This window comes from Amblyomma mixtum, chromosome 6 (assembly GCF_055824585.1).
Source record: "Amblyomma mixtum isolate Tamu chromosome 6, ASM5582458v1, whole genome shotgun sequence".
NCBI lineage: Eukaryota > Metazoa > Arthropoda > Arachnida > Ixodida > Ixodidae > Amblyomma > Amblyomma mixtum.
Genome location: NC_143017.1, coordinates 112,899,645 through 112,926,458, shown reverse-complemented (window position 1 = coordinate 112,926,458; position 26,814 = coordinate 112,899,645). Strand labels below are relative to the sequence as shown.

Genomic DNA, 26,814 nt, shown 5'->3' with positions numbered 1-26,814 from the left:
TCGTTGCCAGGCGACGATTAACTAAGCCAGGATGCGAAAAGTGGTGAATAGGCCGCTTTCGAAAAGCAAACGCACAAAAAAGACTCATGCGTGCACATGTGACAGAAGCATCGGTTCGGAGCTTTAAAAAAAAAATCAATGGACTGTGTAGTGTGGAACGAAAGGCATTCATTTTGGTCTAGTACAAGCCATCTGCAGTCAAACGTAGGAGAGGAAAAGAACCTCGACGGAATCTCACTGTTTCTTTCAAGGCACGGTTCAAAAATGGCAAACACTCTCCCCTTTGTCGCGATACGTTTTGTGCAGTGCTTGCTGTCAGCCACAGCACTGTTTCTCGCTATGTGAAACAACAAGCAATAGAAAGACTAGTGTGAGCTGTACGCACTCCACATTTACGAACTCAAAGTGAGAGGCCTAACCAGCCTCCTCGGGAAGCACTTTGGGACGTCCTGGCAATACAATAATGAACTTGCTTATTTCTGTATTGCTCTCAGTATGATAATAGCCCTTCTAGAAGAAGAGCCTCTGGAAGTTTGCGAAGATGACTGCTTGTGTTGCCAAGCGGAGAAACCTGATCGTCTTAAAAAATTACTAGAGCTGGTGATGCATTGCATGGCACTTTTGGCGAGTGTTGTAACCCTTTTTGCGCGGAAATCACAGCACAATCTTTTATGGGAGTTATTTTCTATTATAAGCTGGAATGAACTTGAGTAGAAATAAACTGCCAGGAACAAAACTGAGTCAAAGCTAATGATTCATTTCGGAACGAACGAAATCCCATGATTACATCCCAGTATCGCCGACACTACGAACATAATTTTTCTTTATTTTTGTTTTTTAGGCTCCTCTGGCAGCCACGCAAAAAATATCATATAATCGATTAGGTAGCGTTACAATACCTAAGGTGAACGAATTTTCGCGTTAGTCAGTTCCCGTTCTCGGGGAATTTGTTCATTTCGAAAAAAAGAAACGGTTCAGTTGAGTCGGTTACAAGATACCTAGAACGTAGAAAGGGCTGGATAAAATCAATAATGCAGAAAAAAGTAGAAAGTTTGCGACGACATTTTGCCTCCAACATGCGCGGGGCAGAGTAAAATATCAATGGAGAAGGTAGCGGATGTGACTTAGTGGTGATGACAATAATTGAGAGTGGCTTTGTACAGTTCATTGAACAAAATATATTAGGAGACACCATTGTGAGTCGTAAGGTAATCTCAGGTAAGCGTGTATTTTTCTTCCCTTCACCCAGCTATAAGTGAGAAAGCGGGCACACAAAGGGCATTGCCGGATTTTTTTGAACATTCTAACTGAATAATAGCATTATAATTCCTACAGTTTCTTTTCTTAGTTACGACAAACTGCTTTCCAAAGTGTCCTGGAAGAAAGTTTTGAAATGTCACGAATTGAAGTCCCAGACCTAAACTCGGCTGCACGGTCAGAGCGTGCTCAGCGTGACACGGCGATCACACATTTAACACAATTGGAGAAATAGTCTCACGTGTGTTGAATCACTAATAAAGGTTCTTCAAATGACAATTACGTTCATGAAATGGCTAATAATACAGTGCATAAAATTTATGTTCTGCAAGAGGGGAGCCGGTAAAAACTTCCGCATCGTGCTTCTCATCTATAAAAAGCAGTATTTCAGGCAGATATCTCAAGAATTAAGGCCACCAAAATAACAAAGTTTAAATTTCATTCGCGCAGAAACAGAGAAGAACTTATAGTAAAAGTATTATTAAAACTAGTGCGCCCCAAAAACTCCGTGGAGTTGCCATTTTATTTAATTTCTTCACTAATGAAATGTTTACTTTGGGCATTGCCACTGCAGGGCTAGCGAGAAAGCTACAAGCAGTTTCTCTGTTTTCGAGAAATGCGGAGGTAAACGTACCGCAGCCTCGGGGAAAATAAACGTTAGGTCCGCGTGCGTTCTGTAGAACGCGGCTTAAATCACATGATCTAGAGGCTGCCCGCTTTGACAGCTCTAAAGCAAGCAGCGAACGCCTTTAAGGGAATCAATTTTCTGCGCAGTGAATCGCCCCTGAAAACTTTGTGTCCCTGTGAAGCTCTTCGATGTTTTGCCTTTTCATCGCCATTTATTGTCGCTCTTTTTGCGTACTCAAAGCACGAGCATGTACTGCCTTTCATTTTCAATTCCCAGAAATTAATGCTGCAATTTTTTATTGAGAAAGCAATACTACTCCCAAGAACGGTCTTTCGCGTAGCGGCGGCCACTTGCCACGTTTGACCTTTAGAATGACCCCTGACGTCATATCATGCTAGTGACGTCACAGCGTAACGTCATACCAGGAGCGAGAGACGGGCTACCAACTCCGCTCGTCGGGTAACGGCGGCCGCTTGCACGGCGCGCCGCGCTCTTCCCACTAGAGGCGCTGCATACGCAATATAAACCCGCTGCGGTGGCTCAGTGGTTACGGCAAGGGGCGGCTTCGGCCACGAGGAGTATCTGTTCTCGCTTCGGCGAGCGCGGCTTCGGCCGCTTTTTTTTTTGAGCAGCGTCCGCTCCGGCGGACGCAGTTGTTGGTGCGACGCGCGTCTTTTCTTTCCTCTTTCTCTTTCCTCTGATCTTTTAACTCTCCTCTATCTGCACGTGGCAGCGGTGGTGGCTTGGCTAGAGCCAGTAGCAGGCCCGTGCAATTTTCTCTTCATCCTTCTCTCAGTCACAACAACAACAACAACAGTGGTTACGGCGCTCGGCTGCTGTCTCGAAAGACGCGGGTTCAATCCCAGCCGCGGCGGCTGAATTTCGATGAAGGTGAAATTCTAGAGACGCGTGTACTGTGCGATGTCAGTGCACGTTAAAGAACCCCAGGTGGTCAAAATTTTCGGAGCCCTTCACTACGGCGTCTCTCATAGCCTGAGTTGCTTTGAGACGTTAAACCCCAATAAACCAAACCAATATGCAGTATAAAACACTTGCTTTCGCAGCCTACCAGGCTTAACCAAAGCTAAGCCCCCGCCAATTTTTTTGTTGCTTTTATTGTTGCGGAAGCAACACTACGCTAGGTGTGAGCGATTTCGCGGAGCCCCTGAGAGCCCCAACTGCGCATGCGCGAGGAGCGAGTGTGATACAGTTACTGCGTAATTTCTTTTCCTCTAATACAATTTCAATTTTCTTTATTACGGCCACGGTGCATTGTTCTTACACCGTGATTACGGCCCCTCTTTCTTCTATCACTCTCACTTCCTCCCTTCCTGTACGGTGCGGCACAGGTGTCCACCGAGATATGTGAGACAGATACTGCGCCGTTTCCTTCCCTCAAAAACCAATTTACCAATTTATTTACCACCGAGACGACAACGAATTACTGCGCCATTTCCTTTCCCCAAAAAGTGTTGCGTTCAAAGGGCAAGGCATCGCGCCGAACGGGTGGTGACGTTCCGTGGACTCCCTGGCAGCGCTACAACACGCTGTCACGTTCCACTCCTAAGGGCGAAACTTAAGCGTCCTTAATTAGCAGTTGATTCGTATTTAGTCATCAATCCGTAATTAGCCATTAATTAGTAACCTTTCATTACTTAGTAATTAGTACTTAGTTATGTGTGACGTCATCCAGTGGTACGCATTTTAGACAGTCAAAGTGCCCCCCTGAGATGCCGCCGCCGCTGCGATTGCCGCGCCGTTGCTTCCGCAATTCTACTCGGGACGGCCATAGTTCAAACCACAGCCAATTTTTTTTCCAGACTGTTCTTTTGCGCAATGAAAACAAGACTGTACCTTTTGATTTATGTTCCTTTCGGTCCACAGAATCTTTTTAATTTCATCCTTAAACCTAACAACAGATTCGAACTCCTGGGTGCTCTTGTTCAATTTCCTTTTCAGAGTCTACAATATCATCGTGCCCAATATGTAGCTCAGTAATAATTACGATAAAGCTGCCGACGATAAACTGCATGCTGGCATTTTCTCTATTTTATTTTGTTGCAGCGTTTATATACATTATTATGACTTTCCGGAGTCTTTTAGTCACAAGCCGCATCAACATCAATTCAAATGCTTTACAGACGGTAGCCACGGCCCCCAAATTTCGCTAAGGAAGTGAAGCAAGGAAGTACTAAGTATCAGGGCGCTACCTGGTTAACGGAAGCGTAACTAGATTGTAAGAAATATAGACATGAGCACATGTCTATCTCTCCGCGGCGTAACAAAAACTTTCCAGTGTTGCCTACGTTATCTGCATGCGCAGGTGAAGGCAGTATTGAAAGTAGCACTTTACTAGCCCACAGTCAACGAGTGCTCTTCTAGAATGAGTGAGACGTGTAATTTGTGGGCTCGTCATCACCGGAGTGACGGTGTGCTAATTAAGAAGCACTTCGCCCACATATCGCGGGTTCGGGCCGGAGCAAGCTCAGGGCACTGCCAGTGTTTGGTGCGCGCCTGCGCTCTCGCTCCGAACGAAGGAAGGAGCAGTTATTCGAAAGCACGAGTGTTTATTACACAGAAAGCTGCATTACATAACACTGCACTAATCCCCAGACCTCGGTACAGCCCATAGCCCCGCCGCAGCACCCGAAAGTGGGCCCGCGGAGCCGCGCGCGCAAAGCAAAGACTACCTACGCGCGTGGCGGCACAGCTAAGGGCGATCGCACGCCGCGCGGCCAACCAAAGGGTTAAATCGCGCGCAACGCAACACAAGGGAGGATGGGGTATACGCGGAGCACATCTTGACGACGCAGGTCGCACGTCGATGGCCGGCGATGACGGAGAACCAGCCAAATCAGGCCCTCCCGAATCCGGAGCCCGTCGGCGCCGCACAGGCGGGCTACACGACTCTGGAGGTTCGGGCCTGGACTCAAGCATTCATACTAGATGCGCACGTTAAAGCACCCGCGTTCTTGGGCCCCCGGCAAAGGCCGGGGCGCCCGGGAGCCAAACTCTACGCACCTTTCTGCTGCCCGAGTCGGTGGCGATCTCCCCGTTCATTTCCCGCTCGGGACCTCTCGCCGAAACAACGCCCCCAACTGTCACTCGGAGTGACCCAATGGGGACGCGAGGTCGAAGCGGGAAGAACGGAAGGGAGGGTGATTTACTGCGGTTCTCGGAAGAGCTTCCCTTGCAAGGGAGGACAAGCAGCGCGGCTGCCCCCATTCCGCTCGCGGACACCCCACGGGGGGTCTCTCTAACGAACGAAACGGCAGAAGCGGGCGCACACTCGGGTAGCCCAAGAAGCTCAATCCCCACAAATTCCAGCTACTTTGCTCAGTGTTCACTTTTTTTTTAGATGGACATGAAAGAAATAAAGAGCTTGCTGGCTTACAACGGTGCCGCTACTGATTTTCACACCCAGGAAAAATAAACTAGAACTGACGATATAATGCGTAACAAGACACATTGCAACTACATCGCACAAAACAGACAGCACAACCCACAGAACACAGTGCACGAGTCAGAAATACTAGCAATAATTAAAAATGACAAATAACGTCAAGTAATGAGTGAGCATAGTAAGTGTAAGTGCTAAATCGTCAATTAGGTCAGTAAATGAACAATAATTAATGTAACAATAAGCAAGGACACAAGATTGTTGCGATTAGAAAGGACATGAGAAGTTTTCGCAAGAGTGATTTTCATTATATGCGTTTGTTTCCTAGACGGCTGTTACGTGCCGCCACAATTCGTTATCGGCGTGATAAGTGACGCATTAAGTGACTTCAGCAGGAGCTCTACAAAAGAAAAGCATCTGCGTGAGCGCAGCCAGAAAGCAGCAGCCTAGCTGCTGCACAATGATCTTACGCAGCCTTCTTATCGCTTATTGCGACCGACGAACTAGACAACCGGCGATAAGCAAGGCAAGACGCAGAGAAGAAGCCCTGAAGCCGGGTAAAACAAGTAGCGAAGCGATGTTCTGAGGATTAAACTGGAGAAGAACTGCAGATTGAGTGATAACATTCTGAGGAGCGAGGATGGAAGCAACTGCAACGACGACAAAAGGCGACAAATGTTCCGAAATAACAGTCGCCAGACAGAGTGGTCAAGTAGAAGCCATCGACGAAACTGTAAGTGACTGGCTGCCTTACGAAGAACACCTGAATTCCTTTTCTGCGCTGAATAGAATTCCGGGCGAACTGAAAGTGCATGCTCCGCTTTGTTTCATTGGGCCGAAGTCGTATAGCCTCTTGAAGTCTTTGGCTGCACACCATAAGCCAACGGAAAAGAGTTTCTACCAGCTAACACAACTGCTTCGCAATCACTTCCCCACGAGTGTGTCTGTGATCTGAGAGCGAGCAAAATTTCGTAGAAGATGTCAGCTGTCACATGAAGTTACCGGAGAGTATGTATCCGAATAAAATTCTCAAATTAAAAAAAAAATTATGATGAACCAACTAGCCCAACAGCAAGTACTTCTGCAACGTATGCAGCCAAGCTCAGAAAAATCGCTCGAACCACTGAATTTGACAGCTCTTTTAACGAATCGCTTCGCGACAGGTTTGCCTCCGGCTTATTCCGTACCGGCTGATTGCTGTAAACAGACTACCCTTCAGAGTCGCCTCAGCACTGCGTTGTTTCAGCGCATTCGGGATAACATACTGAAAGTAGTGCCGGGGATTATAAGGTATCTAAAAAGCATTATTTTGACAGGAGCTACGGCGGAACAACACTTCAGGAATCTTGAAGCTGTGTTCCAAACACTGGCGCGGAAAGATGTTCCAGTTAAAAGCCAAAAATGTTTTAAAGCAACGCCTTCAGGATAGTCGGCGTGTCATTAGTGAGGTGGGCGTCAAACCAACCCACTAAAAAGTTCAAGTTCTTTTGAAAGCCCCACCGCCTACTAACGTAACACAGCTGCGTTCGCTACTTGATGCCATTAACTACTACGACAAGTTCACTGGCTGCACTCGTTAAAGCCTTCTACAGATTTTTACAGAAGGAAGCCTCCTTGCCATGGGACCGAAAATGCGAGGACGCATTCCAAGCCACCAACGTAGTGCTGTCATCAGCCGAGATGTTAGCGCACTATGACCCGGCACTACCGATGCTGCTGTCGTGCGATGCGTTGGCGTACGGTCTTGGTGCCGTGTTGTAGCACGTTATGAAGGACGGACTGTTAAGGCCGGTGGCTTACGCGTTGAGGGCACTATCAAATGGAGAGCTATAGGCAGATCAAAAAAGAGGCACTTGCACCAATCATAGGTACTAAGAAATTTCATTTCTAAATATATGGCCAGCAATGCACGTCTATCATTGACCATAAGCGCTAGAAACTATTCTTGGGCAAAATGGAGTTGTTTTCAAGTCAGCTGACAAAGTGGACGCGGAATATATAAGGCAACTGCCGTTAGCAACTATTGACGCCGAAGACAGTACGAGCGAGACATTTTATGCCCTTCGTTTAGCATCTCTGCCTGTCACAAGCAAAGACAGCTCGTGATCCTGTCCTCAGAATTGTCTTGGACTTCACCAAGAAAGGGTGGTCTTCTCATCTTGAAGACTAGGTCTTGAAGCACCAATTTGACAGACGCAGTGAAATGTCGATCCATGAAAGTTGCCCGATGCATGAAATACGAGTGGAAGTGCCGACAAAGCTACAACATGTACTCCTGGAGCAGCGTCACCAAGGGCACTCAGGTATCGTGCTGCGCAAGGAGCTCACCCAAAGCTAGCTATGGTGGCCATCTGTGGAAAGAGACCTCGAAAATAAAGCGAGACGCTGCATATCTTTCCTACAGCAGCTAAACATGCCCCAAAAGGCACCACTGCACCGTAGCGTGTGCGAGCGCGGTCGCGTGTACATATTGACTTTTCGGACCCATTGCGTAATCGGATACTGCTAGTTGCTGTAGACGAGCAATTTAAGATGGACAGAGATGTATGACCTGATATTTGCGTCGGCACAAGCAACCGTGGAAAGGTTACGTAATTTGTTCGCTCCATACGGCGAGCCGGAGGCTGTCGTGATAGCGGCTCAGAATTGGCATCATCCGAGTTCTAGGTGTTTATGAAAGAGCACTCAGTTCGGCGAGTTTTGACTTCTGTTTACCACTCGAGCTGCAATCCACTCTCTGAAAGATTTCTGCAGATGGTAAAGAACGCCTTATGCAAAGGCCCTGATATAGACACCCTCGAAGAAACATTGTCAAAATTTTGATGACGTATCGGAACACGCCGTATGCGACGGCACTTAAACACCGTCTTTTCTTTCTTGGTCGTCAACTGCGCATTCGTTTGGACGGACTCAAGCCCGCTCTATCACGTACTGTGCTGATAACAGTGCTGATAACACTCTTTAAAGTGAATGAAAACTGATTTGGTGCGCAATTTCCGGAGCGAACCACGAGGGTTTGACGCAACAGTCTAGCAGCGGACGGGACCAGTGTCCTACGAGTACAAGGTTCAGACACCCAACGGACCCTGAACGTGGAGGCGACCAAATTGCCATTTTCTTCGAGCCTCTGCTGCAACAGTGTCATCATTTGCGGAGGAGGACAACGCTGGCGTATGTTATCCAGCCCTTGAAGATTGACCGCCAGCATCACCCATAGTCAAGGAAACTAGAACGACATCTGTAGTCAGGGCAAGCATTCCTACGAGGTGGCACCCTGAACGAGATAGGAGGTCGACGTACCGATACCAGCCATCCTGACTCTCAGAATTGCGGTGGAGGAAGTGACATGTGCCACCGCAATTTCTTATCGGCGTGATAAGCCGGGGCTCCTACAAAATGAGTGAGCAGCTGGTTGAGCGCATCCAGAAAGCAGCCTAGCTGCCGACCAGTAAAGTCCTACGCTCCTTGCGACCCATGAAAACCGTGACGACCATCCGTCTTTCTTCATTATCTTCTTTACTAGCAAGGAGGTGAGTGCCTTGTTTTCTTGTGCAAGAGTCGGCGGACGAGGGTGCTTCGACTTGCGCACTAGGCCCCGACAGAACGGCCGAGGCTCGGACGCTCGATGGCTCCCTTCCCGACGTTGGTTGGAAGGGACGCTTCTGGACATCTTTTGGTTTGGTTTGATTTATGGAGTTTAACGTCCTAAAGTGACTAAGACTATGAGAGATGCCGTAGTGGAGGGCTCCGGAAATTTCGACCACCTGGGGTTTTTTAACGTGCACTGACATCGCATAGTACACAGGCTTTTAGAATTTTTCCTCCAAAGAAATTCAACCGCCGCGGCCGGGATCGAACCCGCGTCTTTCGGGTCATCAGCCGAGCACCATAACCACTGAGCCTCCGCGGCGGCTCTGCACATCTTTTATCAGCATATATGTGTATTACTTACTGCGATAATGTCAATGTTGACGTGAACCAGGGCAACCTTTATATGACCCAAAGCCGGGGCACCAAACGGGTGAAAGTAGCGTGCTCTAATGCGAGCCCGAGCGTGTGCATCACCGGTGCGCTGCGCTGAGCGATATTGCTGAATTGTGTGTAATCGAGGCATTGCACATTATGAATACACTAAACTTCAATATTCTTAACTGAACCTTGTTGTCATTCTACCCATATCTATTCGTTCCTCTATTACCTAGCCTCGCTAAAAAGTAAATTTGTGGGCGCGAACAAACAAAAGACAGCGAAGAAACCACAGGACAAGCGCCTTGTCCTGTGGTTTCTTCGCTGTCTTTTGTTTGTTCGCGCCCACAAATTTTCATTATGAACAACCTACAACTAGCCCAGCTTTCCATTCGCTAAAAAGCTAACAGATATAGCAATATATAAGGACGCACGAACGATTGAATATGATTGTAACTATACATTCGTGAAAGTGTCTTTCAAAACTGGTTCTCAGAGTAGTAATAGTAGCAGTAATGAATTTATTCATCGTTTTGTGTCACTCGGGTGGTCTTCCCAGGTCCGGGATCCCGTTGGCGAAGGCCACTTGCCAGGCTTGGTGAAGGAGCTGGCGCTGTAACGGCAGTTCTGCATGAGTGAGCCAACTTCGTCTCCCACTGGTCGTAGCTAATATGTGTGTTGTCACACAGTAAGTTGGGCTGGGCAGTTCCAGACCACGTGGAGAAGAGCAGATGTCTCTCCACGCGGAGAACCATCGCTCTCTTGAACTAGTAATTTAAATACAGGAACGCAAACACTAAATGAAGTGCATACAGTCACAAGGCATGAATAGGCTTACTAGTAATTCCAGTAACATTTGAACAGACAAAGCAAAGGAAAAGATAGGCCTGTAATTAAATACATGACGGAAGCGAACAGTCACCGAAACCAAGGAGCATGTTTTTTTGTATGTATATAATTGGTGGTGCTCATCAATCGGAGATTATTATGATAATTATTTTAAAGATAATTAATTGCAAAGGAGGAGAAAAAACAACCAAATTCCACCTGCTGAATCATAACCCACGACCTCCAAATTTCGCGCTCGGTGCTCTACCAACTGAACTACGGCGACAACTGTCTACTCTTCTATTTTGGGGGTATCTTCGGGGGTCTTTTCGGGGTACGCTTTAAAGGTTTGGCTTGAATGCACATAAATACCCCCGAAGGCAGGAGATTGGACAGCCATCGCCTTGGCTCAGTTGATAGAGCATCATCATCATCATCATCATCATCAGCCTGACTACACCCACTGCAGGGCAAAGGCCTCTCCCATGTCTCTCCAATTAACCCTGTCCTTTGTCAGTTGCCGCCACTGTATCCCCGCAAACTTCTTAATCTCATCCGCCCACCTAACTTTCTGCCGTCCCCTGCTACGTTTGCTTTCTCTTGGAATCCACTCCGTTACCCTTAAGGTTTGGTTTGGTTTATGGGGTTTAACGTCCCAAAGCGACTCAGGCTATGAGAGACGCCGTAGTGGAGGGCTCCGGAAATTTCGACAACCTGGGGTATCGCACAGTACACGGGCCTCTAGAATTTCTCCTCCAAAGAGATTCCAGCCGCCGCGGCCGGGATCGAACCCGCGTCTTTTGGGTCAGCAGCCGAGCACCATAACCACTCAGCCACCGCGGCGGCCCGTTACCCTTAAGGACCAGAGGTTATCTTGCCTTCGCATTGCATGCCCTGCCCAAGCCCATTTCTTCCTCTTGATTTCAACTAAGATGTCATTAACCCGCGTTTGTTCCCTCACCCACTCCGCCCTCTTTCGATCTCTTAACGTTACATCTATCATTTTCCTTTCCATAGCTCGCTGCGTTGTTCTTAACTTAAGCTGAACCCTCTTTGTTAGCCTCCACGTTTCTGCCCCATAGGTGAGTACCGGTAGGATACAGCTGTTGTATACTTTTCTCTTCAGGGTTATTGGTAAGCTACCATTCATGATCTGAGAGAACCTGCCATATGCGCTCCACCGCATTCTTATTCTTCTAGTTATTTCCCTCTCATGATCCGAATCTGCGGTCACTACCTGTCCTAAGTAGGACGTGACGCGAAATTCGCAGATTGTGGGTTCGGATCCCAACCGTGGCATTTCGTTGTGTTCTCTTCTGCTTTGTTAGCAATTATCTTTAAAATACTTACCCTATTAATCTCCTATTGATGAACACCACAACTTATTTGTAAAAAAAAAAAAAACTCTCCCTTTGTTCCTTGGTTTCGGTGACTATTAGCCAGTATCTAGTGATTTGAAAGGGGGCCGCTTTCTTCGACAAATGACTTCAGCGCCACTATTGCTCGTTTAAATGGCACACGCGTCGTTAATGGGCCTAATATATTGCTGTATAATTCTGAAAGGCCTTTTATCAAGGGCTGTCAGGTCCCTTACCAATCGCGTCCTTCAAATGTCATGTTCTTTCATTCCAAAAGAAGGTGAGTTCTACCCTGGTCGTCATGGCCACACACATATTCAGGGTTGTCTGAGCCACCAATTCAATCTAGGTGTTTCGTTTAGGTAGTTCCCTCTCAAGTGCTAGATCAGAGTTTACAAACTTCTATTAGGGGACAGTAGAGCTGTACATCGTGATAGTAGATCGAATAACTATGGCGTTGCTTTAAACGCATGATCTTCCTAATGCCTTTTCAAGTTAGACGAAGCATTGGAACTAAATTAGGACAGGTGTACTAGCTAAACGTTCACTTTCCATAATCATGCGCTTGTACCCCACACCATTTGCGTGGGCAGCACAGCATTACTGCTGCAAAGGCTCTCTGATTTTAACGATATTCTCATTCACTGCTGACCGAGCGAAGACGAGTTGATGAGACTGCGTACACGAAGGGACCTTGCCACGTTTTTCGAACGCCATAAATATACTTACCTAGTCGTTATATCCACCCTGTTGTCTTGAACAATGGTGGGTTCGGATCCCACCGGCGGCATGTGGTTGTTTTTTCTTCTGCTTTTCTAATCAATTAGCTTTAAGCGATAACATATTCAGTAATATTATAAATTGATCAACACCACAAAATAAATAAATTAATTAAAAATCCCCTGTGCCCCTTGGTGTCTGTGGCTGTTGGCTTCTCTCATATTTATAACGAGCCCCTCATTCCCCTTTCCTTGTCTGCTTAATTGCTTAACGAGGGCCTCGGTTCTGGCAGCCTTGATGCCTTAGGAAGCATAAGAGGGTTCTCACACAGCTTCCACCCTCGCCGTTCGATGACGTTCTACGTCACATCAGCGGTAACTCAGGACGTGGTACGTCCGCCGCTTAAGAACGTGGGTGGCGCTGGTGAACACTCCCAAGGTTAGCTTATTTATAAACATAAATACCCCCGAAATCAGAAGGTTTGACAGCCGTCGCCGTAGCTCAGCGGTAGAGCACCTGATGCGTAATTCGGAGGTCATGGGTTCGGATCCCACCGGCGGCATGTGGTTGGTTTTTCTTCTGCTTTTCTAATCAATTAGCTTTAAGCGATAACATATTCAGTAATATTATAAATTGATCAACACCACAAAATAAATAAATTAATTAAATATTCCCTGTGCCCCTTGGTTTCTGTGGCTGTTGGCTTCTCTCATAAGTTAAATATTACGCTTGGATACACAACAGAGAAGGAAGAATGTCGCTCGACAGAAGAATAGCTCTTTTTTTTCGGCTTTGAAAATTCGAGCCTACTCCGCTTAACGTATTTACGTGTGTTGCTTTCGAAACAGCTATTCGTCACCTACATTCCGCCCTCACGCGAGCGTCACCCGCGAACTTCAGCGAAAAAGAATCTGTAGGCAAAGCAAGGCCATGCACCGCCAGCTGACAGGCCAATCACCTGCCCCATGGCCGAAATTAGCTGCCGCGTGAGATAAATAAAAGCGAAAAAAAAACTGCGACATGAGTGCGCCAATGACGACGTCTCACTAGGTGGGGTTGGGGGAGAGGCCCATAGGTTCAAGCGTGCTAAGAGTTGATTGGGGCTATGAGGGACGCTGTGCTGGAGGGCTTCGGAAATTTTGACTACCTGGGGTTCTTTGTCGTGCATTTAGATCGCGCTGCACACGGACCTCTAGCATTTCGCTTCCATTGAAATGCCTTTGCCGCGGTTGGGAGCAAACCCGCGTCCTCCGGGTCAACAGCCGAGCACAATAACCGCTGAGCCACCGCGCAGGCTTGTGCTAGGAGAAATGATGCGAAGAGGGTAAGAGGTAAATTTTTTAATTACAATTGCCCTCCAACAAAGCACGTCCGGAAAAGTCTTGCTTAACGTGCTTCATTAAGCAGTGCCCTTCAACAATGCGTGCATACCGCACCACATTTGGAAGTGTCCCGTACCCCCTTGATTCCTGCACTCACTTGCACAGCTTACAGGTGAGGACACGCTTTCGCCTGAAGAGCCGGGGTGAACGAAGTTCTTCTGAACTTCGGGTACTCAAAATGACTTCGAGATGATCTGAGGTTCAGTTGGTGTTCATGCAGCAGTTCTCGCGTTGTTCACTGCTTTCTTCAGTCTTGCTTGATGCTGTTTCTTGCTTGAAAAACATGGCCCCTCATATGGCTTCAACGAGAACGCTCCTCTTGTTTCGCCTAATACGACTTCAGCATGGCATTGCAAATAGAATGTTCTCTGCTTGTCCTTCTGGCAACGTTCTCTAGCCACACACCATGTATTCTGTCTGACCGTAACCATGCGGCGTTAAATTAAGTAACTAGTTAGTTATTCTTGACGTCACGTATAACGGCGACCTTTGAGTTAGAGCGCTCAGGAATGTCGAGTTCCTGCAAGCTAACCAATCGCGCTTGGAGGGCTCTTTGTGGCTTGCGGGCACCCGTTCGGCGTTCTCACGCCAGTTAAACTCTGTGAATTCAGTCCCTAAGCGACTAATCGCACCTGCATAGACTCGACCTTATGCTTCAGTGTAAAGAAAGTGGGTGTAGTAGCGTATGCAGGCATTTGAGATCTAAGCTACGAAACTGCATATGCTCCACAAGTGATTGCTGTGCGGGTGGCGGGAACTCTGTCAAGCTGCACTATAATCCAGCTTTTTCCCCCGTAGCTTTTTTCGCCACAGCGAAATAAACTTCCGAATTTAAATTTATAAAATTTAAAAAACGTGAGTATTGAAAGCGCTTATCAACTCGCACAAAGTTCACCCCGAATGTGAATTGCGCAAAACAATTCCTCCCGAAGTCCTGGATTTGCCTCTACCGGCAGTAAAATCCCGGATGCTCTGAACGGGAAGCATCCACGTGGAGCGAGATGAGTAGGGAAAAGGACGCCATGCTTCCTCTCACTTCCGTGTCCCGCAGTGCGCTTCGAGCGACCGATGGAATGGAAAAAGCGTTAAACAAGTTTGTTGTCCGAACTAGCACAGTTATTGATGCATCTAAATCTGTACGCCAAACCGACCACGCAGCGGAGCCTTGCTTTAGCTCTCAGGGGCATCAGCTGTGCGAGGAACAGGAAGAATCCATAAACGCTAACACACCGGCAGAAGCCTGGGTGTCCCACAGAAACGCAGCTGTCGGAACGTGCGCCTGTTTATCGATCTTCCTGCCTGCTAAATCCAGTAGAGCGCCTTACTTGAAGATCTGCGTATAGGAAACAGAGCCCCAATAAGTGTAATGTGGCGTTTAGCCTCCTTTTTGGTCTCCGTTTACCGTAAACTGTGCTGGAACAGCCCCGCCTGCTTTGTATAAAGCGCGTTCGAACCGGCCTGCTTTAAAACTGGCCTGATGTTCTATCTGCAGTGTGATATGTTGCTTTCTATGGCTTTGTTTTCCTTTGGTACGCTATCGCGTGTGCTATTAACGCGGATTATCCTGCGTGCAAAGCATCATGGTAGCGCCGCTCATGAAATGCAAGTTTTAACGAAGACAGCGCTGGTTTAGCAGGATGGTTGTATTCGCTGCCGGAAAGCGCATCTCGGCACTCTTTTTTTTTTTAATTTTTTGATTACAGAATAGGCAGAGGTTACTGTCACCATGGACATGACCATACACTCAGCGCTTTAGGTCTTTGAGTGCATAGTTACAAGGGGGTACCCAAAAGAAACCGGACTAAATTTTTTGGTCGGCAAATCTTCTGTGGTACCGCGTTTCGCCACTAGGAGCGCATCGAACGAACATTCCAGAGTCAGTAAGCCGAGTGCCGTCGTTTAAGGAGGTCAGACTAGTTTAGGCAGAGTTTTAGAGTGACGACTATTTTGTGTGAATGTCGTTTTTGCAATGGCTGATTTTCGTGAACAGCGTGCGCCGGTGAAATTCTGATTTTTGCTCGGAAAAAGCTGAATGGAAACTCTTGAAATATTATGAAAGACGTACAAGGACGATGCTATGGGGACAACTCAAGTGTTCCTGAATCGAATCCTGAATCAAAGCAACAATAATGCCAATGGAAAACTTCAAATTCACCTCGCCTCAAGAAAGCTCGTCAGGTGAAACCAAACCTCAAAACAATGCTGATTTGTTTTTTCGACGTGAGAGGAGTCATCCATTGAGAATTTTTTCCGCAGGGTCAGACAGTTAGCCAGGCTTTCTACGATCTTTTGAAAAGATTGGGCAACAGTGTGCGGTGGAAGCGGCCAGATTTGTGGCGGTCGGGTGACTGGTTTTTCCATCATGGCAATGCCCCTGCTCAAACAGCCCTGTCTCAACGACAATTTTGGACCAAAAATGGCATGACCCCTATTCCTCAACCCTCATACTCTCCCGACCTTGCCCCGTGCTACTTTCTTTGTTTCCTAGAATGAAAAAATAGGTGAATGGAAAGCGTTTCGCTGATGTTGCTGAGGTGAAGAAAAAAACGACGGAGGCACTGTCAAGCATCACAAAAGATTAATTTAAACAATGTTTTGAAAAATGGAATGAAAGATTCGACAAGCGTATCATTGGAAGTGGGGAATACTTTGAAGGAGATTGAAGGTCTGTGCTTAAAATGTGAACAAATAAGTTCAAACAAAAATAAGTCCGGTTTCTTTTGGGTACCCCCTCGTATGTAAGGGACCTCTTAAAATATGGCGAGATTGCACCCAATGTTATTTGAGTGAAGGCACGTAGTAGTGACCAACTTGATAAACGAAAGAAGAGCGGATGTCACTGGCCCCACAACCTAACTCTTGCCGTCTGCGTAGAGCATACGGTTTCAAATAGTCTCCATTTGTCACATAAGGCTGGAACACTTCCATCGATGAACTGACTACGGCAGGGATAGTAGGAAAAACTCAAGGCAGAGATTATTCACGGGAAAACAATGAATTTTTCAGCATGCCGCAGCATAAAATGAGGTCTGCAGTGAAGTCATTATCTCATTTCATGAAGACACTGTCGTCAGTGGAAGCTACATACTTCGTTTCTACAAATGAAGTTATTCCCGCTACTCAAACACAAGAATTATTTAAGCAGTCCGAACTCGAGTTATAAATGGTTCCTAATTCTTGTAAATTGACAAATATTCTCCAATTAACAAGCCTACTCATTCAGTATCACAAATATTAACAACTGGGGGAGAAAGCGACGTTGAGGCACTTCGATTAAAACAAATAAATGGGGGGAGGGGGTCGAGGTTACAAACTGAAAAATATACGGCGCGTCCTTCGCTTTCAAAAGCTTCCTCTAAATTTCCTTCCTTTCTTGTAAATGAATGCAACGCTTCGATCGCCGACAATGCATCAAAAAAGCTCCTTTTAGAACACAGCGCTTTCTCTATTGCATCATTCCTTTCCGTGAAAACGCCTTTGGGTGTTGAGTCAATGGAAATACACAGTACTTCAACTCGTCGTTAAACTTGATAGCGACTCTACGGGCTGGCCTAAAGCGACGGTCTGGGTTTTCGCGCGCTATATTTTGGTTCCATACTCGCAAAAGACCAGTTTCTCTAGTCAGATTCAAAAATTAATTCTCGCTAAGTGGAATTCTCGCGCTACAAAGAAGAAACAAAAGAAGTTGAGAAAACTGGTGAACGTGAACACCCAGACTATATCAACTGACGTATGCTTATATAGGAGTTCCCTTCAAACCTGCCGGGTTATGCTCCCGCTTATTGAAAGTATCACATTTCCGCGTTTTTTATTTCTAATGTAATCACTTCGAAAGTACAATTTTTCATGTGCAGCTTGACGGAAAGCAACGAAGCGTCCAAGCAAACAATCCTGATCTGCATGTCTGAGTGGTTCGCGTCACAGCGGCGCAATGAACGCTGTGCGCATACAGCAGAAATACATTAATCACTATGTTGCGAAACGCTATTTCCGCTATAAATCTCAGATCAAATGAAAAACAAGGTCGTATGCAGCATTATAAGAGAATGTGACTGCTCGAGAAAAGGGAGCCTTTCTTCTTGGGTGTTAGCGACACGCAATATTAACTGGAACGCTTTTCCATCTTTTTCTTTTTATGTTGTCGTTGCAGCCCGCATAACCAAAAGCAGAAATTCTAAAGTGAATGCATAAACCAAATCTGTGCCTGAACTCAATCCATAATGATTTTTAGCGAGAAGTACTGATTCTGTCTGAATAACTACGTTAAAAACAGAAATATCAATTCTTCCTTGCTCTTTATTAAACAGGAAGGTGACAGATTAGGATTAAGCCCTTCAGATTTCTAAGCTTATGGGCAGTTTATTTTCTTAAGGCAACCATCTTAAGTACCCGGTTATAGGGCAATAGTACTGTGAATGCTGTATGCAGCAAACACTTATTTCGTATCTCGAGTCACTTGTTGAACGTGTAATACCACACTAATATATTTTTACAGCCGATAGATGCAGTGAAATAATTTGTAAGGTATGAAAGATCGATAGCCATCTTAACCTCCAAAAAAATGTTTTGTAACCTATCTGTTTGTGTTGTAGCAGTTCATTGTGTACCATGTGAGTCCGATGAACAAAGCTAAAAAAATGACATAAAAACAAGAGGGCAGGTAAAGCAACTTCGGCCCTCATGCGTAATACTGCCGTTTGCATAACATACTTGCGTACCTCCCTTGTATAGTTCCCGACATTGAACAAACAATACTTTTCTGCTGCGTAGGGCAGAGCGCGCCCGGATCCTGATCTGCATGTAGCGTCTTGTACGCCTGAATTCCTCACAGCTCCTTCTTGGAAGCGCAGTGACTCGCTGTTCTACCATCCAAGAGCGACGCCGTAGACCTTCAGAGGGTTCCTGAGACTGCTATGACCGTAGAAAAAAATATTAAGAATAGTCAGCCTCCACTTCAACGCACGTGTAAAACACCGCCAGCGCCGCTCCTATTTTTACATTTCCCTCTCGGGGTCGCATTTTTTTCTCCCCTAACCGCGATGTGAGTTTGTGCTGCACATTCCCTCCGCTCAGCTGCGCTCCGTACTGCTGCAAACCTTGACCCGGCACACGTGCCTCTACATGTAGGCTAACACGCGCGCCGGAAAGCAGGCAATTGGAGATAACAGCAGAACGTTCTTGTGGGCTAGGTGAATCATTTTCGTTTTTATATCTCGTTTCCGGTCTTATTCGCGCAGTTTACCTTTACGCTTTGTGGAGATAATGCATGCTATTGCTGACAAATGTGATGATGTCATTCAGGGTACCTCCGTGGCTAGGACAGTTCACTAAGCACGGGTGAAGATGATTTATGTGCATATGTCAAAGAAGCTGTGCTTTTCCGCCGCAGGTTAGTGAAGTGCATGTCTTTCTGTACGTCTTTTTTCTGTGCTGTCATGGCCGCCCAGCCAGAACAGCATGCGCATATATTTATAATGTTCCAAGTTTGGGTTTTAGGCATTTTAAAACAAAGGGTGCGCAGCCCATGAAACCCTTTTTTACACTTCAGTTCTGCGACAATGGGGACACAAAGTAGTGGAATAATTGTCATCGTTAATCTACTAATATGCTACTTTTATGTATTGAAATTTTTAGTCACTGAAGCTAGCATTAAACGTTAATTTTAAAAAAAAAAGTAGGAACGCTCAAAGCACTAGACTATTCCATTTAGTAGGATTCTCGCAACACGACCGTGTTCCAGAAAAGCCGCACCAAATTTGCACTCCAACTATGTAAGTTTAATCCTGCGAAAGAGGCCAGTCAGTTCCAGAAACAAAGCTAACGTCATCATACCGTTCAATGCTTGGGCTGAGCAAGATATCCGTTCAAAAAAAAAAACGCAAAAGCGAAATGTCTACGTAATCACCCTTTCGTGACATTTAATTTCTTACTCAAACAAATATTTTACAGTGGCGCGCTGACTAGATGATTTAAGCAAGACAAAAAACTCTGACTTACATTTCAGTTCACTAAGCCGACTGTAAGGTATGATTCAAACTTCAAAATACTAACCATGTTGCCCTTACTCACTTCTATTCAACATGTCATAAATGTCTGTGAGACAATGGTTAAAAATTCAGGTTGCTGCTTTGGGAATTAATCCGGATTAGTATAGGCGGCGGACTTTCAGCTGTGTTTGTAATTCGTATGGTATGGAATAAGTGATAAAATTGTAATACACAAAGTCTTATTGGTACACTACTGAGTCAAGGAAATTTTCATATGGCCGCTCTTTTTTTTTGTTTTTTTTTTGCGGTAGCTCCATTCGGTGGGTTTATGGCGCTGTGATGAGATCATGCGAAGTTTCTAACGGTCTCGGGAAAAGCGCTGTTTTCAATATTCCACGACTTGCGGCGATATTTTGCTGCTGTCGTTGTTGTTGGAGGAAGTTTTGATGCGGTCATTAGGAAGATACAATCAAAAGTATTTGCTTAAGATTAACTTTCGTCAAGCCAGATGCTGCCACTACAGCAAACGGTATTCCTACGGCCACCAAGTTCAGGGTTGACGAAGGTAACGTGGCTCATTCCGTGGCACGAAGTGGATGAAGAGCAGCAAAAAACCTCGATTCCCTCCTGTTGAATATGTCTGCTGCCGAGCCCCCAGCTATGACGACGACGATGATGGTGCTTAGGATTATTATAGCTGAGAGGAATACGATGAATGGCTGAGCGTCCAAGGAGGATCTTGATGTTCATTTCTGATATTACCGCCTCATCTTATATGTCCGTTAAAGTAACGGTCATTTAATAGTGACTAACAAATTTCCTCTTAAGACAGTATGAAAACCGAACGTTGCGACGTACTGTTTAGAACACCGAGGTGCACTTATTTTATTGACTAGGATAACTTAAACCCAGGGCACTTAAAATAGGTGGTGAAAAATTGTACAACATCATTTCTTTTCACCTAGCCCGTCAATGGCTTCCGAAGTAATTAAGGTCAATCATTTACAAGCCACTAATACCCCGTCCTCCAGGTGCATTTGTTTTATTTATTTTTATTTCTCAGGTGCGGACATTTTTAGAAAAAATGAGGACAGATAGGCGCTAACCCTAAACTGTATGTTTATTAAAGCAGGAAAATTAGTGTATACAGTTTGTAATCAAAACGTCATCCGTCCATGCTCATGACGCGCTCTACAATAGCATACTCTCACACTGCAGTAGTGTGGCATATAACAGAAAAGCACTTGACGCAAGTCTTATGAATATGAAAGGTTTCAACTATCTGCCCAGCAGTTTTATACTGTGTAGGAACATTACTTCGCTTTCATATTAAATCGTTCACATTTGTGTACCCTGCATTATAGGCTCAAATGTAGACATATATTCCCTTTCCTCTCAGACTAAACTTTGCGAAAGTTTGCTTCAAGAACTGCGAACAAGAATTGTCGGTAAGCAGCCCATAACGCAGCCCTTAACGCTGCAAATCGTTCAATGCTGCCTATTCTGCGTAATCAAGGCCGCTTCTTCATAAGTATCCAGCATCCAGTATGCTGAAAAAGAACTTTTCGTCAATCTTATGAGGGGCTTTTCTTAAATTGCCAGACGTCCTGCCAGCTCGGAGCTATCACGGCGGGCATGGTGTCCAAAGGGGCGTTCTCGCCTTGTGCCGATGCTCCTCAGTAACGACGGTGATCTCGCGATTCCGCATCAACGGTACTTGAATTGCAGATATAAGCTGCAGCTTTGTTCAAAAATGTGACTGATTTTAGTTCGGACAGAGGCTTGCTCCGTCAAAACCGGAGTATCACCAGAGGCCAGTCTGAAACTTTCATTTTCGGCGTTACTTAGCAGATCAGCTGCTTTGCAAGCCGCTTTGAAGGCACTGGATATGTTCTCAACGATTCCCCTGTCACCTCTAGTATCGCGGAGAGAGTTTTCTCCAAGAGAACCCTGGATCCTTGATCTGTCTTAGCACCGGACTTCCGAGTAACCGAAAATGCCTCACGCGAGAAACTGACTTTCTTTTTTTTTCTGAGCGTGAAGTTTAGCATGAAGAGATCGGTAACTTTGTACACTTGCCTCCGCTAAAATTGGTTTGGTTTATGGGGTTTAACGTCCCAAAGCGACTAAGGCTATGAGAGACGCCGAAGTGGAGGGCTCCGGAAATTTCGACCATCTGACATCGCACAGTACACGGGCCTCTAGAATTTCTCCTCCAAAGAAATTCCGCCGCCGCGACCGGGATCCAACCCGCGTCTTTCGGGTCAGCAGCCGAGCACCATAACCACTGAGCCACCGCGGCGGCTGCCTCCGCTAAAATATTCAAATTTTTTAGTCGCTTATTTTCTGACTGAATAAAATTAATACTTTCGAATTTTTTCGCGTCTAATATTTCGCGAATTATGTATTTTGTTTCTTAAGCGATATACATCTTGTTTCTTTCTTTATGTCATTAATAACATTGAGACAAAGAGCATAGTTGAATGGAAAGAAAAAAAAGGTGGGGAGCTCAGCCGGCACTGAAAACGTGAGCTTCGTTAGCTACACTATGATGCTTTGGAATAGAGGAACATTTCTAAATTATGGCAGAATCAATTTCTTATGGACACTACCCTGAAATCGCCCTTTTTTTTCCCGGTAAGGAAAGAGTTAATTGCGTTCTGCATTAAAATGGCTGTAGAACGGTGGCGTATAAGCAGTTTAACGACGTAGAAAGATTATACGACACAAGTGCGCTATAGCCCACAAGCTATCGAGATTTATACTGGAATGAACGGTGTGAATGCAAAGACGTTACGTGTTCAAGCCAGAAAAATATCCAGTAGCAAAAATACTGAGACTAGTGGTACCCCTCAACACTTCGTTTCTAAGGGGTCTCACTTGTTATGAGATTTACCCATCCGTTTACGTGTCTCATCCAACTTCTAGCACATGCAGTGGCTCCCAGGTCTCCAGAGGCAAATTCGTGCTCTTCAATGAGGTTTTCATTTCTTTCTGTGTAGCATAAAAAAGCGACTCAAATAAATCTATCTTTTTAGAAACTTCGCCTTTCGCCTAGTTTATTTAGGCGCCCTGAAACTTCTTCAGTCGCACATTTCGGCTAACTACGCTTGTTGAAAAATTAGATACGTTCTACTAAGGGTTGCTGCAGAAGGTAAGAATTTAAAAAAAAATCGTTTCGTTTGTCTTCCGATTGCCGCTGCTGAGAGCGGCGGCCGTTCAATTCGCCACGGTCAGCGGGCACGCTCCCGTTTGCTCGAAGCGCCGTTGAGAGCGCTGCGATTTGGTAGCGCACGAGCGTAGTCACGTGGTATTTTTTTCATATTTCGTGGGCTTTCTTTAGATGCCGGAAAAAAGGACCCCGTAGGAGATACGATGGTACAAAAAACTGCATCGGTTGTTTATAAACCTGCTCTACAACCTAACGTAACGGTCTTGGCATTAAAATGAATATTTGAAAATTTGCATAATTCGTCTTAGTTAATTAACTAATTAAGCGCAATAAAAAAATATTCTGAGAAGCGTCACATGATAGCAAACAATGTATCATTGGTTCCAGCAGGCTGCGGTTTACCGCTTTTTTTAAATCCTTGGTTCAAGTTACGTGAAACACCCTGTATAGGTGATTTTCAAAAAGCTGGTGGATTTTGGCAATGACTAAAGGCGTACTAGGGCTACAAGTAGGAGGAACCCTGCTGTTGTAGCGCTCTCTTGCTGAGCGCGAAAGGGGGGTTCATTGCTGCGCTAGGGCAGCAGCAGCATTTCGGCACTGCCGGAAGAGTTTTATTGTTCATATAGGGCTATATCTGTGCAGGTTAGTGCACTCATTACTTTATTCCCATTTGCATGCCATACAGCTGTGCGTCCCAAATGTTTGATTAAGGATGCAAAAGTACAGAGGGCAATACACATGTCTAGAACGACCGAACTGTGTGTTCCGCAGCTCCTCAAGCCGCGGCGACAAGGAAGGAAAAATATCACGATGAAATCCTATAAGCTTAACTGCACAGGCTCATATCCAGATAATTTTTAACCACATTGTATTGCTAGATATCGTGTGTCCAGCCTGAAACACACACAGAATCTGTTCTAGGCAAGCGTTTTGCCCTCGGTGTTTGAAAATACTCCTTCCCTTTTACTGGCGACCACCAGCACGGATAGTCTTACAATTATGTTCGAGGATTTAGGGGTGATCTAGACATTTATGCTTCGTTCGTCACTCGCATCGACATATCGATCACCGGACATTCGCGCTACGGCTTCTCGCTATCGGCATCAGGAATATATATATATATATATATATATATATATATATATATATATATATATATATATATATATATATATATATATATATATACATATATATATATATATATATATATATATATCTGCCATAAGACACGGCGGGCCTCTTTTTAACCATGTCCGAACAACTTTCCTCAGTGCTTGAGGGGCAGCGCGCTCGGCACACGACACAAGGGGCAGCGGCTCGAGTACAGGCTGGGCCATTTTACTGTTCAGTGCTATTGCTTTTCTTTCTTCATACGCACTACGTAATGGTGGTAGAATAACGTCATGCTCCTGTACAAAACTACCATGTGACCTCTGGCGTCGGCGCCAAAGATGATTCGCTGCGAGGGTTGGGATGCCACAGTCCCTTCCAACCAATAGGGAATTATCGCCCCACAGACACTGGTGTACCCGTCGAACGGGAAATCTAGCGTTGTCGCGTTAGAGCATCCAGACCCATTCCAAGAGGCGGTGTGGGTACGGCGTTCGGCTCCTGTGCACGACTGCAGAGGGTGCATTTCGATGGAGGCGAAATGCAGAGACTGGCATGTGGGAGCCGCGATTAAAGCGCACATGAAAGTACCTCAGGTGGTCGAAATAAATTCGGAGCCTGCCACTACGGTGTCCATCATTGCATATTTTAATCTCATGGGCATCAAGCCCAGCACATCAACGGAACGTTTAGTGCGGAGACACAAGGTGGCGCTCTGTTTTCTTGAGTGAAAGTTTGGTGTACCTGCGGTTTCTTTGCTGATGCTTTCTAAATGGTGGAATGCGTATGTGGAACGGGCGTCTGAAAACACATTGGCATGGCGACAGTGTGCAAGAATTCTCGCTTGCCACAATAAGAAAATGGTGTGATAAAGGATGATTGTTTTTTACACTCAGCAACTCATAAAATAGCTGTAAACACGCTCTATCATGAAGAGCAAGCACTCGTTGAATAGTGACAAAAACTTTATGCGACAGGATGTGCGCACTTCAGGTCAACTCCACACACTGACGCCCCGTCTCCACATATCGTATTTCGCGGTCAGCTTTCCGTTTCCAGTGACAGTAAGGGTACGTGTCTTTTTGTCATGTGAAGTAAAATATGGTAGGCAAGGCTGCAGTATTTCGTCAGCGCGATCTTAGTTACATATTTAATTATAGGTCCACATAGTACATCCGAGAAGAGTGCACAACGTGGGAAAGATATGCCTACAAGGATTTCACTTCTGACCTTGATAAAAAGAAGATAGCAACTACTATGACTCACAGAGAGCAGATGAAGCAATAACCTCCCTTTTGCACACTATGTGAGGTACATTTGTAACTGGAAGGTAAGAGCCAGCCTTTATTAACAGCAAAACTCTCTTCAGCAAAATCTATCGGGCATTGTTTAACCTACAAATAAAAAAAATGAGTCCGGCACAGCAAATTCAAAATCATGTGAAGCTGAAGGTTTGTGCCCTACTTGTGGCAACGGGAGAACGGTCTGTATTAAAATAACTGGAATTTGTACTTAAATGATAAAGTTCTACCCTATCGTTCAATGCTGCTAGGGAGCCAAAACAGAAAAATAGAGGGGGATAGACGAAGACACAGCAGGCGGCAGGCATGCTTCCGGTGCCTTTATCTGATAGCAATGTCTGAATTGCTAGCCCTAACATATGGCATCAAGGTAATTTCAAGGCTGAACGTCATCCTTCTGCAGCGGATGGTTTTCGTAAGCTACTGAATTTCCTTTCGAAGACCTGTAGGCGCTACATAAAAATTGACCCATGATGACGGTGTCCCCTGATGCTAAATCTGAGCGCAGCATTATTTTGTCATTTATTGAGGCAAACAAAGCTTAGTGGGATGTGACCGCCTGAATTGCGAAGACCGCGGGGAATCTGCCGGCGCCCCGCAGCAACTTGTGTCGAGTGGTATCGTGGGTCGTATTGGCGCGTTTCTACTTTGCGTGATCGTATTTGTTATTATAACTTGTGGAAAATGTAAATTTCATTCTTGCGCAGCGATTGCATGCCGTGTAAATTTGTATCCACAAAGGGCGCGTCTTCGTTTGGCGCGGTCCACGTGTTTCGTCGCGCGCCCGCTTCCACGGTAAGCGGCGTGGGCGCCCGACCAGCCCCCATAGACAGGCATGCTAGTTTTGACGGTTCTACTGATGATTCAAGGTCGACTCAAGTCACGACTAGCAGTTTGTGGTAGATCTTAAGCTTGCTCGAACATAATCAGTCACATACCTGTGAGCCCTTAAGGGGCTAACAATATTTGCTCAAGGAATAGTCTCACTTAGGCAAGGCAATGTGTCGTTTTTCACAAACGCTCCAATGTGTGCCGGCCTGGAACGAGACGGGTAGCAGAGGTATCGGCCCACAATCTCTTCAATTGCAGGCGCTTTTGCGCAGGTCGTTGCAGTGCACGTTCTCCTTCAGGTCTCCTTGTCATGTATTTTATTGCCAAGTGATATGCTATGTGCACTTTTCATTTGCTTGTTTCCTTACCGTCCTGGTCACTCGTCGCATTTCTTATGTTAACATCTATTAAAACTTTTTCTAACCAAAAGTGCGTTTAGAAAGTCGCTACGCAACAGGCAAAGCAAGCTGAGTGCGACCCCTATCGTCTTCCCCCGCCGTGACCTCCTCTTCCACTTTCCACCTTATGCTTCCGCCTTGCTCTCTTCAACCGCTACACTTCCTTCATCTTTTATTTCTCCCCCTCCCTTCGTTAACGTCCTAATTTAAACATAAGGCATGTTCTTCGCTTTGGTATACATCTGCTGGTTACGGTGACAACGACGACGACAATGCGCGACACAGGAATGGAAGCCTAAGAGCTGCAATCTTTCCCAGATGATTCCACTAGTTGAAAGCGGCTAAACGATGACGCTGGTCGATCCATTTTTCAGGATCTTCGCCAGGAGTGCCGTTGAAAGTTGGGAACTCACGGGGAATGTGAAGAATGACCAAGGATGTATCGTAGTCATAGCTGACGTCGAAGTTGAGGC

At 45.8% G+C, this 26,814-nt stretch overlaps 1 protein-coding gene across 9 annotated transcripts in view; it reads left to right on the top strand.

Moving 5' to 3' along the window:
- Nucleotides 1-5,924: 5,924 nt before the first annotated feature.
- The window catches only part of LOC149340066 (4-vinylphenol methyltransferase 1-like), a 57,200-nt gene continuing 36,310 nt past the window's right edge, over nucleotides 5,925-26,814 (top strand). For 2 of the 9 annotated variants that reach the window (XM_089548807.1, XM_089548810.1), the window contains exons 1-2: nucleotides 8,694-8,815; nucleotides 9,811-9,886. In XM_089548807.1, the coding sequence (XP_089404933.1) occupies nucleotides 9,883-9,886 (4 nt within the window). In that variant the 5' untranslated portion in view covers nucleotides 8,694-8,815; nucleotides 9,811-9,882. Of the gene's footprint in view, nucleotides 6,019-8,693; nucleotides 8,816-9,810; nucleotides 9,887-18,553; nucleotides 18,929-26,814 lie in introns of those variants that run through there. The other 7 variants (XM_089548808.1, XM_089548811.1, XM_089548814.1 and 4 more) reach the window with 7 other exon arrangements.